Source organism: Rhinolophus sinicus, linkage group LG02 (assembly GCF_036562045.2).
Source record: "Rhinolophus sinicus isolate RSC01 linkage group LG02, ASM3656204v1, whole genome shotgun sequence".
Taxonomy (NCBI): domain Eukaryota; kingdom Metazoa; phylum Chordata; class Mammalia; order Chiroptera; family Rhinolophidae; genus Rhinolophus; species Rhinolophus sinicus.
Window position 1 is genome coordinate 91832536 of NC_133752.1, and position 19527 is coordinate 91852062.

Here is a 19527-nt window from a genome sequence, read left to right on the forward strand (position 1 = left end):
ACACTGGAAATACACTTCTCTCTCAAACCTTTTTTGCTGGAAGAGGTGCAGCTTGGTCTCCTGGAAGAGACTGCTAGTGAAATGTGATGCCCAAGGTGATTATCTCATGGTGTGTGACACATTTTTTAAACATTTGGATTCATTATCAAGAAGAAATAGAAAATCTGAACAGATTGATAACTGTTAATGAAATCAAATCAGTAATCATAAAAACTCACAACAAACAAAAATTCTGGCTCCAATGGCTTCATAGGTGATTAATGAATTCAGTAAAGTAGCAGGATACAAAATTAATATTCAGAAATCAGTTGCGTTTTTATATACCAATAATGAACTATCAGAAAGGGAAATTAAGAAAACAGTCCCATTTACAGTTGCATCAAAAAAAATAAAATACCTAGGAATAAATTTAATCAAGGAGTTAAAAGACCTGTACTTAGAAAACTATAAGACATTGAAGACAGACATTGAAGAAGATAACAAATAAATGGAAGTGTTTACTGTGCTCATGGATAGGAAGAATGAACATCATTTAAATGTCCATACTACGCAAAGCAATGTATCGATTCAGTACAATCCCTATCAAAATACCAATGGCATTTTTCACAGAACTACAGCAAATAATCCTAAAATTTGTATGGAACTACAGAAGACCCCCCGAAAAGCCAAAGCAATCTTGAGAAAGAACAAAGTTGGAAGTATCACGCTACCTGCTATCAAACTATACAAAAAGAGTAATCCAAAGAAGCATGGTACTATTGGCATAAAAATAGACAAATCGATCAATAGAGCAGAATAGAGAACCTAGAAATAAACCCACATCTATATGGTCAATTAATCTGTAACAAAGGAGGCAAGAATATACAATGGGGTAAAGACAGTCTCTTCAATAAATTGTGTGAGGAAAACTGAAGAGATACGTGCAAAAAATGAAAGTAGACCACTTTCTTACACCATACACAATAGTAAATTCAAGTGGATTAAAGACTTAAATGTAAGATGAAACTCCTATAAGATAATATGGTAACTTCTGGCATCACTCTTAGAAATATTTTTTAGATATGTCTCCTCAGGCAGGGGAAACAAAAGAAAAAAATAAACAAATGGTACTACATCAAACTAAAGTTTTTGTACAGCAAAGGAAACCATCAACAAAATGAAAAGACAGCCTACTGAATGTGAGACGATATTCACCAATGATACATCTGTTAAGGGGTTAACAACTAAAATATGTAAAGAACTCATACAACTTACAACTTTAATTACACACAAAAAAATTGTCTAATTAAAAAATGGGCAGTGGACCTGAATAGACATTTCTCATAAGAGGACATGCAGATGGCCAATAGATACAAAAACAAAAAAACAAAAACGCTCAACATCACTAATCATCAGAGAAATGCAAATTAAAACCACCATGAGATATCACCTTACACCTATCAGAGTGGCTATCATTAATAAATCAACAAAAAACTATTGTTGGTGAAGATGTGTGGAAAAGGGAACCCTTGTACACTTGGTGGGATTGCAAATTGGTATAGCCACTGTGGAAAATGGTAAAGAGGTGCCTCAAAAAAATTAAAAATAGAACTCATGTGACCCAGCAATCCTACCTCTTGAGTATTTATCCAAAGAAATCCAAAGCACAAATTCAAAAAGATATATGCACCCTATGTTCGTTGCAGCAGTATTTACAATAGCCAAGATATGGAAGTAACCTAAGTGTCCATTGATAGATAATTGGATAAAGAAGATGTGGTACATACATAAAATGGAATATTACTCGACCGTAAAAAAAAACAAAAAAAAAAAAAACGAAATCTTACGTTTGTGACAACATGGATGGACTTAGAGAATATTATGCTACGTGAAATAAGTCAGACAAAAAAAGACAAATAGCTTATGATCTCACTTACATGTAGAATCTAAAAAACAAACAAAAGAACAAAACAAATAAACTCAGAGATATAAAGAACAGACTAATGGTTGCCAGATAGGAGAGGGGTTAGGGGGCTGGGTGAAAAAGTGAAGGAATTAAGAAGTACAAATTGGTAGTTACAAAATAGTCACAGGGATATAAAGTTATAACATAAGGAATATAGTTAATAATGTAATAACTGTATGCTGCCAGGTGGGTACTAGAGTTATTGGGGTGATCACTTCATAAGTTATATAAATGTCTAATCACTGTGCTATATGCCTGAAACTAATATAATATTGAATGTCATCTGTAATCGAAAAAAAATTTTTAATTAAAAATAAAAATAAGTAAATATACATCGAGGGGAAAAAATTACATTCATTATAACTTTGATACTTATGGGAATATCTAATTCTAAAGTTATTTGGCTATGCACAAAAGCTTTTAAAGTGTACACACCCTATCCTTCACACACACATCCCGGCCCCTAAGCATGGGCAGTTTATACTGTGTGGCAACATGTTGATTTTAATAATGCTATTGGGAAAAGTAAAATTTTTTATAATTCTATGTGCAAAATCCATTCTAAATAATTTCTCATTATCCATGTTACAGTTTGCCATATTTAAGGTTAACTAAGAATTGACCATGTTTTTTGTCTTTCTACTAAATATTTCGTTTTCTTGGTGAGTAGTTTGAGGAGTTAGAAGTTACGAATATAAGGCTCATACACACACACACACACACACACACATACGCAGTTGGACAATTAAGTCTGCGAACTTGTTGCAGTGATGTTGCTAACCTTTTTTGATATCAGAGGGATTATTTATTATGAATTTATACCAACTGGACAAACAGTTAATCACGTTTACTATTTGGAAGTGCTGAGAAGGTTGCATGAAAAAGTTGGACAACCTGAACTTTTTGCCAACAATTCATGGCTCTTGCATCACGACGATGCACCAGCTCACACAGCACCATCTGTGAGGGAGTTTTTAGCCAGTCAACAAATAACTGTATTGGAACACCTTCCCTATTCACCTGATCTGGCCCCCAGTGACTTCTTTCTTTACCCAAAGATAAAGGAAGTATTGAAAGGAAGACATTTTGATGACATTCAGGACATCAAATGGCCATTCCAGAAAAAGAGTTCCAAAACTGCTCTAAAGGGTGGACTAGGCACTAGCATCAGTGCATAGCTTCCCATGGGGAGTACTTTGAAGGTGACCATAGTGATATTCAGCAATGAGGTATGTAGCACTTTTTGTAGGATGAGTTCACGAACTTAATTGTCCCACCTCTTATGTGCATGTTAAGGATCAGTTGAAGTTGTAACAGTTATATAGTTTTCTCCTCACTACTTTAGATGTTTCAGTTCTAATGAAATGAGAAATCTCTACTCTTTGCTGTGTAAGTAGAAATGATGTTAAATGTCCAATGTTCATCTGATTGGCAGCTGAATTTGAAATTTGACCTTTGGGATAGATCCTTTCTCACCTTGGTTATGACTGACTTGTACCATAACTGATATATTTTGGGAGTCTTTTTAAACTTATTAGGTAAACAGATAAAAATTATTGCTGGGTAATACAAATAGTACACATTTCTACGTATCTTTCTATATCTTGTTTAGTGAACTATGACAGGTGAAGTAAATTATTTTTATCAAGGCTACTCTACAGGAAATCAGACAATTATCAATTTAGTTGATTTTTGTGTATTTCAATACATGGAATAATATCTGTATATGGCCTATCAGTAATGCCCAGCCAAAAAGAAGCAGTAGTGAGCAGGCAGCCTGGGTCATGTGTTCCAAGCATGAGAGCCCCTTTTTAACATCAGGCAACGTGATACACCACTACATGATCGTAGTTATGCTTTTGGTATGTGCTGATGTGAAAATTTGATAGACAACTGTAATTTAATAACAGCTTCAAACTAACTCTATTTTATTAATCTAGATACCACTTGTGGGTATTTAAAGCAATACATTAATTTTGTTTTCTGCTTACAATAAGGAGAATATATGTTATTGACAATGTTTTTCTCATTGTTTCTTGGATAGGTAAAAGCTTTACTAACATTTGTGAACTGACGTCTTTGGTCATTGACACACTCAAGTAGCACCTGAGTACAACAGAGGCATTTGAAGGGAGAATTGCAGTTATGCAACAGAGTCCAAACAGCTTTTATTTTGTACTTGGTTTTTTAGTAAATGCCCGTTGAACTTGATTTCACTCTTACTGTACAGAGGATGTTAAAGAAATTTTTTAAAAGAAAAGATTTAAAATTAACCCGTGGTTATTTCATACATTTAAAAAGTATTTAGCGTTCCTTTTATGTTGATGATGTTTTGTTTTATAGTCAGGTTGTTGAAAATTTTAACATCAGAAGATAGGCCTCAGTTTACCTGAAGAATAGATAGATGTACATACCTTCAACATAAGACAGAAGTGAAATTGTGTTTTCTCTTAATTGCTAGAATTCCTTACTACTGAGGGGGAAAAAGGAATCTGAAAAAGACCTTAAATTAATCAAAGATTTGAAACGTTAATGATATTCATACTCTATCCACCTTCAGGGTTTGTCACCCCTGCCTTAGTTCAAATTGGGAACCAGTCTTTCAAAATGATGTATTATTTATGGGTTTTACCATCACAGGCCTTCAATGCTGTGATCATTGTCATAATAGAAGATGTGAAGCAAGGGAAGGGACAGGACTGTTTGCAAATGGCCTTTGGGTGTTCCCTGAGTTGCCTCAACAGTGAACCGCCTAGTACTTTCTATTCCTCCATTCCCTCCTCCTAGTGGGAGTATCTGCACCCACGTTTAACTTACCTATAGTTCAGGCTTCCTTCTCATATCTTCAGGGACCTTCTGGGCTCCACATGCTGGGCAGATGATTTCCAGCTGTCATCAAAATGTAGAATGCTTGGGGCCAGGCAGTCTGACTGTTCCTCCACTGGTAAGAGTGCTCTTTTTCCTATACTGGAAGGGAGAAAAACAGGGCACCACTTAAAGACTGGCTCCATTAGAAATTACAAACCAACCATCCTTTTCTTGGGGTTGCGCTACTGTCCAGTGAACGAGAAGGGAGGACCGTACTGCTAACGCCTAAACACCACACTCGCATCAGTTAGAGTTCTGCTTTATTTTGCTGCCCTTTTTGGAAAAAATAAAAACCCCTTTTTCCACGAAAAAAAAAAATTACAAACCCAAAGAGTCAGAAAAGGACGGTTAGAGTGCATAAGCAAACAAGTTTTGCTTGGTTTTACAAAGCAACTTCTTCCATAGTGAAAACAGCCCTTGCAGAGGACCATGTCATTTGTCCTGTAACAGAGAGTAAGTACCAAAGCCATGCAGGTCACTAGAAGATACTGGTGGTTTGTCATCTAAGAACTTGTCTGTGAATTAGGACCCCTCTCTTTGGCTGATGCAATGTTAACATTTTAGAGTAGGAATATGATCTGATACTTGCTTTGATGTGCAATGAGAATTTTGGCATTCATCATGAGAGGTTGACAGGAAGAGCAGGGGTCTGATAGGAAATGGGTCAGATCATTCATTGGCAGCAAATCAATTGATTGTGTTGTTCTCATGGCAACTTCCTTACATGCCCTATTTAGGTTCACTGGTAGCTTTTTAAACATTCTGCCCTGGGGAAAAACAATCTTTAATATATTCTGTATAGGTTAAAATCTAGAAAAGACAATAGCTGGAATGTTTTCTGTTTTCAAAGGAGGTTTCAGAATATCTATCACTAAAGAACAGGACTGACCTTAAAAACTACTTAGGAAAGAAGTGACTATTTGGTTCGTGGCACCAGAGGAGAAGAGGACTGAAGAGGTTTTTGTATATATTGTAGAAGCAGTGTCTGCTCAAGAGTTGTAAAATCCAGATTGAGAAAGCATGAAAGATTAAGTAATTGCCTATTTATCTGTAAATTAATGGAAAGAATGAAAAACTCATTGAAAGTGTATGTGTCTCATTAGCAACTGGGAAAACTTTTTAGTTTTATGTTTCAAAGTGGGTTTTTAGGTGAAAGGGAAAAGACCTTGGTATATGTAGGTGGGAAAATTTCCAGGTGTAAAAACAACTTGGAAAAAAGCTAATTTGATTAGTAGAGATGGCAAGTGTAAAACACCTTTTTTTAAAAAAAACTTACACTTCAAGTCATAATGTCTTGTCAAGTCTAGTATTTGGGTCTTTTCCTCCCAAACTCAGTATACGTGACCAACTTCTCTTATTCCTTCCTCTTCCCTATCTCCCACATTCTTGTTTAATACGTTGCATATGGCGGGGTTTAAATCCCTTGTGAAGATTCTCGTGATCCGTACGCAACGTGTTAAGAGAGCTAGATAGTATCATAATCGATTGCATCACTTAAGGCAGGTAGTCATGACATTGTAAAGTTCTCTTTCTTTCTGTATTTTAACAATCCAATAACAAATATCCAGTGAATGATTCTTATTGGAGAGCTAAGTAATAATCACTGTTTAAAGCATGTAATTGTAATGTGCAGCAGTGTTAAATGTTTATGGTTTGCTTTTTTTTTATAGAACACAAAGTGATTATAGTAGGACTGGATAATGCAGGGAAAACCACCATTCTTTATCAATTGTAAGTATGGGTGTTCATTTAAACAATTTTTGTTATTTTAGTTACTAGAACTAATTTTGTGTAATTGATAAGATGCTATTAATATTACACTGTCACGGAAAAACTTAAACATATGGTTTTGTATTTTACCAAACAAAATTTATGAAAAAGTAAATAAGATAAACTGTTCTATGTTTGCTAAAGCCTTCACAAACACTCCTCTTTTCCTGGCCTTGAAACGAAGAATTAATATTAAAGTAAAATAAAGAAAGCACATACTATATGCTGGAGTGAAGTAATAAAGTACATTTTACATAGTTATTCCCACACTGAGGTCCATGTAACAAGGTTGTTATCTCTAGGAAGCTATTGCTTTTCCCGAAGTAGCTCTGGAATTGTTTAATATGGTCAGACTTGTCAAATCAAAAGAAATTAAGATTGCCCCTGAAACTATTGCTTTAGTAGCTTGCAACAGGGAGAGGCTTGAGACTTTCAGAGAAACAAATTAATACTTGAAGGAAATTTTAACAGCCCATCAGTCCGCTTGTCAGAGTACTTCCCATTATCCTTTTAGTGCCACTGAAATGATTCTTGTCAAGCAATGAAAGTGGATTAATGTCCTCAGCATTTTATCAGGTAGTTCTAAAAAATGCAGTGTACCGTAGTGTGTGTGGCTCTTACCTCTTCCCACCTCATCTTAAGTGTATTCGCTAACAGCTCTCCAGAAATAATTCACATGCTTAACATATTTTTCTTTTAGCTACCGCATTTCCCTGAAAATAAGACCTAACCGGAAAATAAGCCCTGGCATGATTTTTCAGGTTGACATCCCCTGAGCATAAGCCCTAATGCGTCTTTTGGAGCAAAAATTAATATAAGACCTGGTCTTATTTTGGGGGAAACATGGTACTTTGCTAAAAAGCTACTAACTTATAGCTTGTTTTTTCAGAGTTGAATAGCTACTTGTTTTTCTTGAAAACATTCATTGGCCATTATGTATTTTGATATGACTTAGGCTTTAAACATTCAAATAGAAACTTTTCAGTCACCCCAATAAACTTTAATTAAAAAAAATAAATAAATAAAAAATTTGTCACTGTTGTTGAAATATGTGTGATATGAGCATCAATGTTCTAAATATATTTAGAAGTAATTTTAATTAATATTTGCATTTACCCAAGACCTTATCTGTTTAAGACTGTGGTCTAGGTTAATAGGCCTGAAATAATTTTTATAGCTTAGCCACGTCTCAATTTTCTCACATAGTCTTCAGAATTATAGATAGCCTACTATTCCATGGTTGCTACTTTGCAAGTATTGATGTCACAGTCACCCAGAAACTTGCTCTTTCAGGATGCAGCATTGGTTCTGCTATAATTGATAAATAGGACGTGGTGGTATTGGAATTTTGGCGCCAGAAATGCAAACTCACACCATAAGATTCCATTCCATCTAGATCAAGCCTATAATTCATTACATGAAAAGAACAAAAAAAAAGTCTTCCTTTAGGAGTTGTCTCTGTCTAGATAATTGTTTGTACAAATGTTCTATAATATAGATTCTATTTTTGATGCTAATGATTACCATCATTATGCAAATAAGGAAGATTGACTCCTATTGAAAAATACAGAGATTAAAACGTGCTTTAGGTTCTCAAGATTTGCAAGAGTTTTTATGATGTCTGTCTTCCAACAGCTTGATGAATGAAGTGGTTCATACATCTCCAACCATAGGAAGTAATGTTGAAGAAATAGTTGTGAAGAACACTCATTTTCTTATGTGGGATATTGGTGGTCAAGAGTCACTGCGGTCATCCTGGAACACGTATTACTCAAACACAGAGGTATGCTCAAGTTGGTTCTTGCTGATCCATGTATGTTTATAGCGTTACAAAATGGTATCATGTTTCCCCGAAAATAAGACCTAGCCGACAATCAGCTCTAATGTGTCTTTTGGAGCAAAAATTAATATAAGACCCAGTCTTATTGTATTATAATATTAGACCGGATATGATATGATATGATATATGATATGATATGATATGATATGGTACTGGGTCATATTAATTTTTGCTCCAAAAGACAAATTAGAGCTGATTGTCCGGCTAGGTCTTATTTTCCGGGAAACACGGTAGTTATTGAAATTGCTGAAACTCTAGACTTAGCAAGGGTCCAGAAAGAGATACATTATCACTGATGCCATTTGTACAAAATGTTCTTTTAATAAACTATTTCTACAAGAATAGCACAATTACCGCGTTTCCCCCAAAATAAGACCTAACCGGAAAATGAGCCCTAGCATGATTTTTCAGGATGACATCCCCTGGACATAAGCCCTAATGCATCTTTTGGAATAAAAATTAATATAAGAACCGGTCTTATTTGCGGGGAAACACGGTCCTGCCAAGAACCATTGGCCTTTATTGCAGCACACCAGTATAGTTCATAGCATTTGCAATCTTAGATTGGTACAGATCTAATCTATGTGGTGTCCCCCTGATGGCTTTGTTCATCCTTATCATCTCGCATCTTAAATTCTTCATGCTAAGGGGCCATCCAAAAGCTGAAATGTTTCCACTATAATATAAGGAGTAACAGTTGCTAACTAATTTCTGGCACCTCATGAATTTACAGAATTACTTCTACATATTCTGACTATTCTAACTTTGCCTTGTTTCTTATATTTATCTCTTCTGTTTTCTTTCCCTTTATTCTCTTCTAAGCTTTTCTGAGTTTATGTTCAGATTACTCTAGTTGTCTCTTTCTCTAATTTTAATGCCATCTGAAAAATCTGATTCTATCCCTTTCTGTCTGGATTTATTTTGCATCAATTCCTCCACTATAACCCTTAACACCATTTAGTCTCATTTCTTAATTTTTCCTTCTACATAGATGTTCAGTTTGGGAGCCATTTCTCACTACGTCTTATTTTTCTTATCAAAAATGCTTTTATTTTTAATGTGTGACACTCACCTTTTTTCATATACAGTTACCAACAGCTTTTTCCAGTTCTCTTTGCTCTCTTAATTTCACCTGCATCATCTTTAGCATGTTGCCACCTAAGTATATGTTTCTGTTTAGCACATTTTTCTTGCACTTTTATTGTTGATATTGTTATGTAAAAATGCCTTACTCATTAAGTTATTTTTGTTAATGTGTTTCTCTTTTTCTTTCAAACTAGCCTGCATACTTCTAATAAGCAGGAGACTTTGTTAAACATAAATATTGATTGCCTAAATGAATGATTATAGTACTCTTAAGGTTTAGCAAAAGAGTTTACTTACTGTGACTTTCTTTTTAAAAATTAGTTTTTATTACTTGCATTTTAAAAATAAATATTAGTATTATAGAGTATTATTATGTATTCAAACATCACTTAAATAAAATTGGGCATGGTGTTTTTATTTGTTGAAGTTGCAAGTTATTTTCTTACTAACATTTGGATTTCACTGCTTGATATGGTTCCATATAATATCAACTCTTTATGATGAAAAAGGAGTAGACTGTTTTGTAGTAATGATGATGCCATGTGAAGAAAGTACTTCTATCACATACGAGTAGTAGTGCAGAAAATTTCAACCTCCCATTCAGTTTTCTTTCTCTTTAATTGTCTTCCAGTTCATCATTCTTGTCGTTGATAGCATTGACAGGGAACGACTAGCTATAACGAAAGAAGAATTATACAGAATGTTGGCTCATGAGGTAATTTTGATAAACAGTGGAGTAAGGTATCTGTATACTGGTTTTGCTTTTTTACAAAGATTAATGTTCTCTGCTGTTGGTTATTTCATCACTAACAAAGTTTTATATATTAAATTGATGAAAGTCTGGAAGTCAACAATTTTTATGACTTTTTCAAACTTAAAAAAATACAACATGTTAATTTGTAGACAACTATTATTGAAAAGATTTTTTTAAGTTAAAACTACTCATTTATGCTTAAAGAGTCTGATGGATTGAGGCAGGAAAGGAGAAAACTTAAGTGGTTTTTCCCCAAGAGTTTATAATAACTGAAAATTCTTTAGTGAATAAGTTGAGATCACTTAATTCTAAACATTTCAGATATACCAAAAATTTGGGTAATAAAACATTCATGCACCCACCATTCATATTAAATATCTTATGAGATCTCTCCAATCTGATTTCCTTCCTTTCTCTCTCAAGAAATCCAAGAATTCCACTATCCTAAAAGTAGTGATTGTCAGTCTTATGAATATTTTTTATGCTTTCACTGCATTTTTATATACCTGTCGGTTGTACAGAATATTACATCTCATGTTCATAAAAGTTTACATAATGGTTATATACTATATCTTTCTGTAACTTGGTTTGTTGGGGTTATTTTTGCACCACGCTGTGATTTATTTATGTTAGTACATACAGCTTTAGTCCATTTGCTTTAATAACCATATAGTATTCCACTGTATGAATATATCACAGTTGATCTCTGTTCTTCTATTAATGAACATTTAGGTTATTTCCAATATAAACAATTTATATTTTGATAATATAAGCAATACTGCAGTGAACATTAATGAATGAGCTTAAGCTATACAAAGACTAGTAAATAATAAGTATTACCCATTACATCACTCTCAGTACTCTCCTTTAAATTTTGGAGAAACTAGTATTTGGTAACATATTACATATTTGCCCATTAGAATATTGTTCATATTGTTTTAAGTCATTATTTAAGGTTCATGTTTATTTTACTGATCCCTCTGCCCCAACAGTAGCAAAATAACTTTTTATTATCTAGCTTATATTAATTAATCTTTGTTAGAGTGAATTATTAAATCATGGTTATTTGAGATAATTTTTTTGTTGCTGTAAAATGTTTAATATTAGCGCCTAATCATTTTAAAGTAGGGGGTTTCATTATAACTGTCCAGGAGGGTACATTTCACCCTTCTGCTTCATTAATTTAATTTGAATTGTGACATTTCACATATTAGAAATATTTCATATTAATTGCAGGATTTACGGAAGGCTGCGGTCCTTATCTTTGCAAATAAACAGGATATGAAAGGGTGTATGACAGCAGCTGAAATCTCCAAATACCTCACCCTGAGTTCCATTAAGGACCATCCATGGCACATTCAGTCCTGCTGTGCTCTCACTGGAGAAGGGTGAGTGCTAATCAGTATGAGGGGAGGTGTGAGTTCTTTCAAATTCCTTGTCTTCTTTGCTCCTGCTCCTCTTTGGTTTTTAATTAAAGATGCTATTTAGGGTTACAAGATTGAAGGAGCTTTAATGTATTACTGTTAAATTACAATTTAACAAAGTTATTGGAATTTTTTTGTAACTTAATATAAACAGAATATTTTACCAAAAAAAAGGTAATACACTTTTGAATTTTCACAATCGCTATTTTTAGTTGTTCTTTTCCAAGAAATTTCACACTTTCTGCAAAGGCTTACTTAAGCCTGAGTTCCCAGCTTTTCATAAGAATTCATCTCCTTTATCACCAGGAGTCCTTTTGGAATGCTTACTTCTTTCTAGGCAATAAACATTTGAAATAAATGCCACTATAATACATTCTTACTTTCTAAGAACTTGGGTTTGGATAAATAGGCTGAGGAGAACCCAGTGTGTTATGTATTGATTACCCAGTTTATTTCCAGGAACTTCCTTATGCTCAAATCAACTTGACCTTCGTTTTTCTCATACTAGAAATAGCTTGTAATATAATGGACACATGAGGACATTTTGACCTATATTTTTAAGACTGGACCATAAGCATTCTGTTCTTTAGAATTTAGGAGGTAAGGTGAAGTTCCTGTTGTCTTTCTGCAGTGGTTTCGGTTTTAGTTCATCTAAAGGGGTGAGAGGAGGTGAGGAGTATTTGCTATCTTGCTGGCAAAACCGCCAAAGCTGTACCAAGATGAAACTGAAGCAATTTCCTACGTTACTCAACTGAAATCATTCGTTTAAGTGAATTTTTCACTTATTTTAGTGTTACCTGAATATTGTCACTTAAGTGTATAAATAATTGTAGTACCAACCTTTGGGTAAGACTTAAAAATAATAAGATGCTTTCAATTTTTAAGAATCAAGTTTTTCATTTTGAAAACATTTCTCTTGTTTCAGGTTATGCCAAGGTCTAGAGTGGATGACCTCTCGGGTTGGTGTGAGATAACTTTTTTGCTCGAAAGAGACTGCTCTATTTATTCTGTGACATGAACATTTTTTTCTAGTACTTTTGGCTGCTAAGGCAGCAGCATGTTTAATTTATAACAACACAAACCTCTATGAGCAACACTTGAATCAAGTGCAGCTGAACTGGAACATGAAAAATTTTTTTCTTAACTTTTTTTTAATGCACTAATCTTCAGTTGGATGAACACTAACATATAACTATGTTTTTAGCAACAGAATTTTTCTGGATGCTTATTCTAGTTATTCAATGACTGCCTTGTAAGAAATGTTTGTCATATGTTTAATGTTTTCTGAAATAACTTTAGTGACCAATTTCTTTCATTTCTTGGCCAGCCCTACTCCCACGTGAAAATTACTGGTTTGACAAAGTAATAGTGGAAATGATCAGGTACTGCTTGCAAACTTAATGAGCACTAATGATTTGCTCCCTCTATAAACCACTTATCTCTTGGACAGAACTTACAGACAAAGAAATCTGCCTAGAGGATATATATATATAAAGAAGATTAAACATCATAAGAACTGCCTTTAAATGAGTTAACTTCCCCTACATTGTTGCAAGTCATGGAATAAGTGACTATTAGCATGGAAATTAAGTAGACTATTTATCTAAAAGAATTAAGTTCACTTCTCTGCATATAACACAGGATTAGTTTTGGTTAAAAACTAATCAAAGTAAAATACTTATTTAAAAGCCCAACTTTGATGGTAAATATAAATCTATATTTTAAGGATTTTAAGTATGTCGTATTATTCAATGCATACGTAACTATTGGAAGTTATTAAAGCATACCAGCACTAATACTAAAACCAGACGCCTGGAATATATTTTACTATCAACTATAAACAACCTTATTATCAGCATAAAGTTCAACTGTTCCATTTTCAAGGGACATCCCATCTGTGTTGGGCAATAGCTAAAGTAAAAGTATAAACGTTTTCATTTTATTTCTTAAAATTTGAAATTGCGTCTAATAGTATTTCTACCACCAGCAGTGTTACTTAAAAAACAAGGCTTTCCTTAAGTCTGTTTGAGGTTGTATGTAATAGGCTTGAAACAATTGCCATCTTTATAGCTATGCCTCATGTTCTAACATCTTTTACTGGAGAATAGGAAACACCTGAGCTTAACAACTGAACTAGGTTTTAGAATATTACTATGAGACTCAAAGTTAATACTAACAATTTATAAATTAAAAATTAGGAAGAAAAAGTCATAATCTATCAAAAGTTTATTGGATAGCATTAAAAAGTTTTCAAGGCATTGTCTAATGAACAGTAATCTAAATAGTGCATATCTTAAGAGGGAGGACAGGTATTATAATTTTAATCCTCTTTATTTACATGTATGATTTTGCTATAACGAAAGGGATAAGATGCATACTTACAGAATAATACTTCATCTTTGCAGGGTTCTTTTGTGTTTTTGTTCATTTGGGTCAAAAATAGGATTCAGTGTTCATAAGAATATCAAAATACCTGTTCAAAAAGGGTATTTTAATTTTAATATTTTTTTATTGCAAATTGGTTGAAGTTTTGCATTGTTTTCAGGTATATTTGATTTATTCTATTTAGTCTAATTAATTTAGTTGAATGTAGTAACATTTTTTTCTGATTTCTGTTTAGTGGTTGCACACTCTAGAACTGAAAATATGGCCAGAGGAAAGCTTTTTTGGATTTGGGGAACTAGTTGTTTGTTAACTTTGTTTTGAACCTTTTTCTTAGTGATTCTATAGGAGATAGAGGATACATTTTATTTTTAATATAACCCATAGTCAAGAACATGAGAGAAAATCATTATGGGTACCCTTGGTGTATACGCGATGGGGAAAGTAGGAGTAATTATGGAAATACCATTTACCCAAAGCACACTTTGCCAGAATTTTTACCTTAGTTATGTAATTTAGCCACAAATACTGAGGATAAGAATCCTCTTAACTCTGTTCTGAGAAAAAAACATATTAATACTCCTGTATTCATTCTTAATTTGAAATTTGTCTTGTATCTAATAAGATTGACTGGCTCAATTTTCTTCTATCAAATTATATGGTTATTTTTTATATTACCACATCAGCATTATATTGAAAGTGTTTTTAATAGTTGATTATATTTTCTCAAACAACTACTAGTATAGATTCAAGTTTGCTATTTAATTGTTAAAATACAATTTATTTTATTTTCTAAATCCTTTTTCAAAAACGTTTTGTTTTGGATTAGAAATGAATTTATGTCAGCTGTATGTTTGAACTTGGCATTCAACTAGATTTTGTGCCAATGATTGGGAAAAGTTCAGTTAGGAAATTCATGTGAGACTTTACAAAGTATTTTGTAAGTTCTCATTAGATATTTCCTGTTACGGTAATATGAAAACTGGTTATCCTTTACTCCAAGAGAATGTTTTGACCCAAGCATGGATCTAATGCTAAAGCATCGATTCTGACATTTGTTGTAAATCAACCAACTATAAGATACCGTCTGATGAAAAATGTAAATTTGTGATTAGTGCCTTTATTCATATTTTGAGATGAGTTCTCTGTTTTGTACTATACCTGTTCTTTGGAAGTCAAATTAACAGATAATTAATTTAACAGTGATATAATTTGAGTTTTACCCTACCCGTCAACCCCTTAATTGCTTAGCAAAGTTTCTAGTAAGTAGTGGAAAGCAAAGCACCCACCCACATTACTTTCAATTATTCTTCATTTTATTTTTAATTTTAGAATAAAGAAACTAAATTTTATTTTCTCAATATGTTATAATTGAAATGTAATTGCTACCCTTGTAAGTTCAAATACAATATTTTTCTTAATTTCGAACACGTTGTATTCTTCATACTTAAACCCATCATTCTTACTGAAGCCCATTTGATAACTCTTTTAGAATTAACAGCCCCTTTTATATGGGAATATACTGCACATTTTATATTGTTAGTGTAATATAATTTCTTAAAATCTGAAATAATATATACACATATATAATCTATTGAAAAATTGATGATTACATAATTTTTGTTTTTACGTTCTGTATTAGTATGCTTAAAGGTATATTTTTATTCTATATCCATTAGAGGAAAGATAATAAATTCAAGTTTCCTTGTTAAAAATAATTGTAAATGTATACCGCCCCTATAGTCATAGTCATTTTGATGAAGCATAAATTAACTTTCATTATAACATGAAGAAAAAATAATTATTTTCCTATGGAAACAGTGAATGATATAGGCAGCAATGTAAAGAATATTCTCTGAAGAGTTGGGGGGAGTCAAAAAGCAAAGAAAATTAAAAAAAATAATAATAAAAGCTTTAATTTAAAAAATCTTTTCAGTGTTGTATCTTGGGATAAATTAGGAATGGAATTGTTTCTGACTACCACTCATTTAATTCTTAATGTGAAACCTTATCAGTTGAAAAAAATGTATGCTATTATTATGCCTATAGATGGATAAATTCCATTGACATTTGTCTTTGAAGACCATCTTCGTGAGTCTAACTTTTCATCTATGGCTTTGGATCCAAAACATTTCATACTCAGTTCAATTCTAAATGATCTTTGATATTATATCAGGGTAAAGTCATTTCAAGATACAGCATGGGAACTTATATCTAGTAGAATATTGGGCTAGCTATCTAAAGAAATTGATTTGAAACTTAATTTGACAATTACGTGTCTAGTTGACCTTAGACACTTACTGTTCGTGGCCTTCCTGTGTTTTTTTTTCGCATACTGAGGAATTTAAGCAAGCTAGAACTCCAAGATGGCATTTGGTTTTGAAATCCTGAATCTTCATACTTTATATTTCAATTGAAAAACAAAAAAAATACACGTAACGGGAAATTAAATTCATTTTTATCTAATATTTGATTCCCACCTCTTTATCATTTCATTTACTATATGACTAGAACCAAGAAAAGTGTCAATTAGTAACTGCTACTTAACCTAAATTGAGCTAATATCTAATGACAATGGAAAAGAGAAAATAAGCCATATTGCTAAGAAAATGATATTAAACTGCTTATAAAACAGCCTCTGTTGGAAATACCCTCCTCTAAAGAATTATCATGCTTATTTTCCTAGTTTTTACTAATTAGAAGTGGTTGGTTAGTTCAGTATTTATTGGCTTTATTAGATGTCATCCCAGACTGCAGTTCTGTTTGACTTTGCAGCATTGAAAGGATAATGCAGCCAGAATGTCAATATTTTACAAACGTCTGTATAAATCTGATTGTAGTTTATATTCAAGGTTAGTTTTTTCAGTAATGTCTCATCCTTATTTAATTAGCTTTACTGTAAAGACTGAAATCCAAAAGTCAGATTCCCAATAAGTAGTTTTTAAGAGTTCCAGGTGGCCAAAGCTAAATAGTTCCAGGTGACCAATAAAAAATATGTATTTTCAACGTCTTCATTTTGAATTACTTAAGAAAAAATATTCTCGTCAACAGACGTAAAATCAGCTTTAAATGTATATGGTTTGGTAAAATGTTTGAGAAATATTAGTTTGGAGAGGTATAGAGGCATACCTAGAAACAAGTCAAAACACTTGATAATAAAGATAAACATGGGGTAGAAAACTTTTCAGAAGAATATTAATAGAAAATGTAAATAAAAACAGTGAATTCCCCCCATTTAGGGTACTTAAAATTATAGAAAACACAGTCTTTTACTGTAGACCTGGAGGGGCCTATATTATTTTTAATGTGACTAAAGGACTGAAGACTGATCAGGTTTCTAGAATTTGGGAGGCATGTTTTGGATTTTTTTTACAACCAGTAATATACATTTTCACCTAGAAATGGAGAAATAATAAATGCCATGTATATCTTTTGAAATAGAAAACAAAGTTCTAAAGGAATGGAAATGTTCTCTTGCACAAACTTGTAAAATTTTAATTTAAAATGTACCTCATTTTTCAATCCATAAGGTGCTTTGCTCAAGTTTGTGGGGTGGCGCATACTCCCATAAATACCCTCTTCACCCAAACTGTATTGGAAAGATGTAAAATTCATAACTAAAGAGGTAGGATTCCTTGGACATTTTGTTTTGTTTTACTCTTCTTTACCACCAGCGGGTCTAACCCAGTGTAGTAGATCCACTCATTGTCTTCATTAGAGCAACAACAGACAAGTGCTTGTTCAGTTTTTAATTAGTTTAATATCAAATAAGGGGAAGGAAAGCCCTAAAATTAGATTGATTATATTATACTGTGAATGTATTTCCATCAGTGTTGGTAAAATATCAAATGACTGTCAGTTGATCTTGGTTGTGTATAATTTACTTGCATGTTTCGGCCCTATTCACAAGAGACTAGAATCATTTTCATCTTACGTTTTACCTCAGGAAATTCAGGGACTCTGCAGCCCCTATTTTGTTCTCTTGGAGTAAACTGTTCAGCGTAGTTATAAAAACTTTTACTTTTGGTTATAAAGCTTAGCTGCTATTTCATTAAGAGTGGGAAATAAAATGGTGGTTATAATTTTTTCCAATTATGTAATAGTTATAAATTTTGCCCTATTCATCTATTGCACAGAGCGTGGTTTAATAAAACAAAAACTAAAAGCAGTTACAGCCTTGCTCTTGCATTTATTCTAATCATAATATAATGAATATATAATCACACGTTGCCATCTTAATGTAAATTGGTGCTTGAGAGCATTAAAGAGGAAACAGCAGACTCTTATAACATACTTGTTGCTTCAGAATGTAAAACTAAAGTGTCTGTATTTATATTTATGTTCATTTCTTAAGATTTAAGTACAAACTGTTGTTGTTCTTGAACCTTCAGGCTTTCTGCAAAAGCTGTAACAATGTCTTAGCTAATCAGCAAGAAGGCCAGAATTATTCATGGGATCTCTGTGTGGGCCCCCTGGTTGTACAGAAAAAAAAAAAAAAAAAATGTCTTTAATGCCACAGACTATGCTTTTTAACCCCAACCAAGCAACTGAAATGTGTGCTATTGGTCCAATGTATAAGCATTTTCTTTTTAAATCAAACAAATTACTTAATGAATTCACATCATCACTTCTTGAAAATGGTTCAAAGCATGTTTTTCTGATGGTGGGGTTGTTTAACATATGTTTTAAATACTTAATAGGTTCATTACTGTCATAAAATGCTTCTTTTATATGTTAAGTTTAGGTTGCTGCTACTTAGGATTTTTTATTTCTGCAAATATGTTATAATGGGTTGCTTGCATGTCTACAAAGCCGAGTAAAAGGTTGCTGTTTGCTCTGGAATGTTCATCTTTTAGACAGGTTTTGACTCATTTGCAATCATGGTGCAATACAGTGTAACATTCATTTGTTTTCAGTCAACAGTTTTATTTTTGTCATAATAAATAATTACTTTTACAATATGATATGAACCCAGTGTTTCCTTTTCAAGATAAAATCTGTTTTAACAGTCTTTTCGGTGCAAGTGATAGAAACCCATCTAATTTAACAAAGAGAGCAAATTTTATTGTAAGGGTGAGGTGGTGGGTGCACATGGAACCCAAGGTCAGGACTCAGCTGGATTTCTGGAGTAGGTGGGGCCGCCACCCAGGAAGTCTGAGGGGAACAAGGAAGTTATCTCTCTCCATATCTTCTCTTTCTCAGTCTTTGCACTGGATTTTTCTGTTTTCTAGTCTACATGGAAGATAATGCCCAAATCCAATAGCTCTTACATTTTTGTCTTTGTACAGGGAGAAGTCAGATTATCATTAAGTTCTTAGTTGCAGTTCCACATTCCCCAGGGAAATTGTTTATTTGCCGGTATTGAGTCAGGTACTCTCTCTCGTCCAAACAAATGGGCCTAGCAGAAGGTACATTTGCCAGGAAAGGGGAGTCCCTGGGCAGTAGGAAAGCAGTCTAA

The 19527-nt window shown here is 33.1% G+C and overlaps 1 protein-coding gene and 1 non-coding gene across 2 annotated transcripts in view; both read left to right on the top strand.

Annotated features, from left to right (window-relative positions):
- Positions 1-19030, top strand: part of ARL5B (ARF like GTPase 5B) — a 28352-nt gene extending 9322 nt beyond the window's left edge. Inside the window, exons 2-6 of the mRNA XM_019712872.2 lie at positions 6484-6544; positions 8219-8366; positions 10141-10224; positions 11500-11651; positions 12613-19030. Coding sequence (XP_019568431.1) covers positions 6484-6544; positions 8219-8366; positions 10141-10224; positions 11500-11651; positions 12613-12661 — 494 coding nt within the window. The 3' untranslated portion in view covers positions 12662-19030. The remainder of the gene's footprint in view (positions 1-6483; positions 6545-8218; positions 8367-10140; positions 10225-11499; positions 11652-12612) is intronic.
- LOC141570299 (U4atac minor spliceosomal RNA) lies at positions 4973-5098 on the top strand. The gene has a single exon (XR_012494304.1). It is a non-coding gene; the product is annotated as a U4atac minor spliceosomal RNA (small nuclear RNA).
- Positions 19031-19527: the final 497 nt, after the last annotated feature.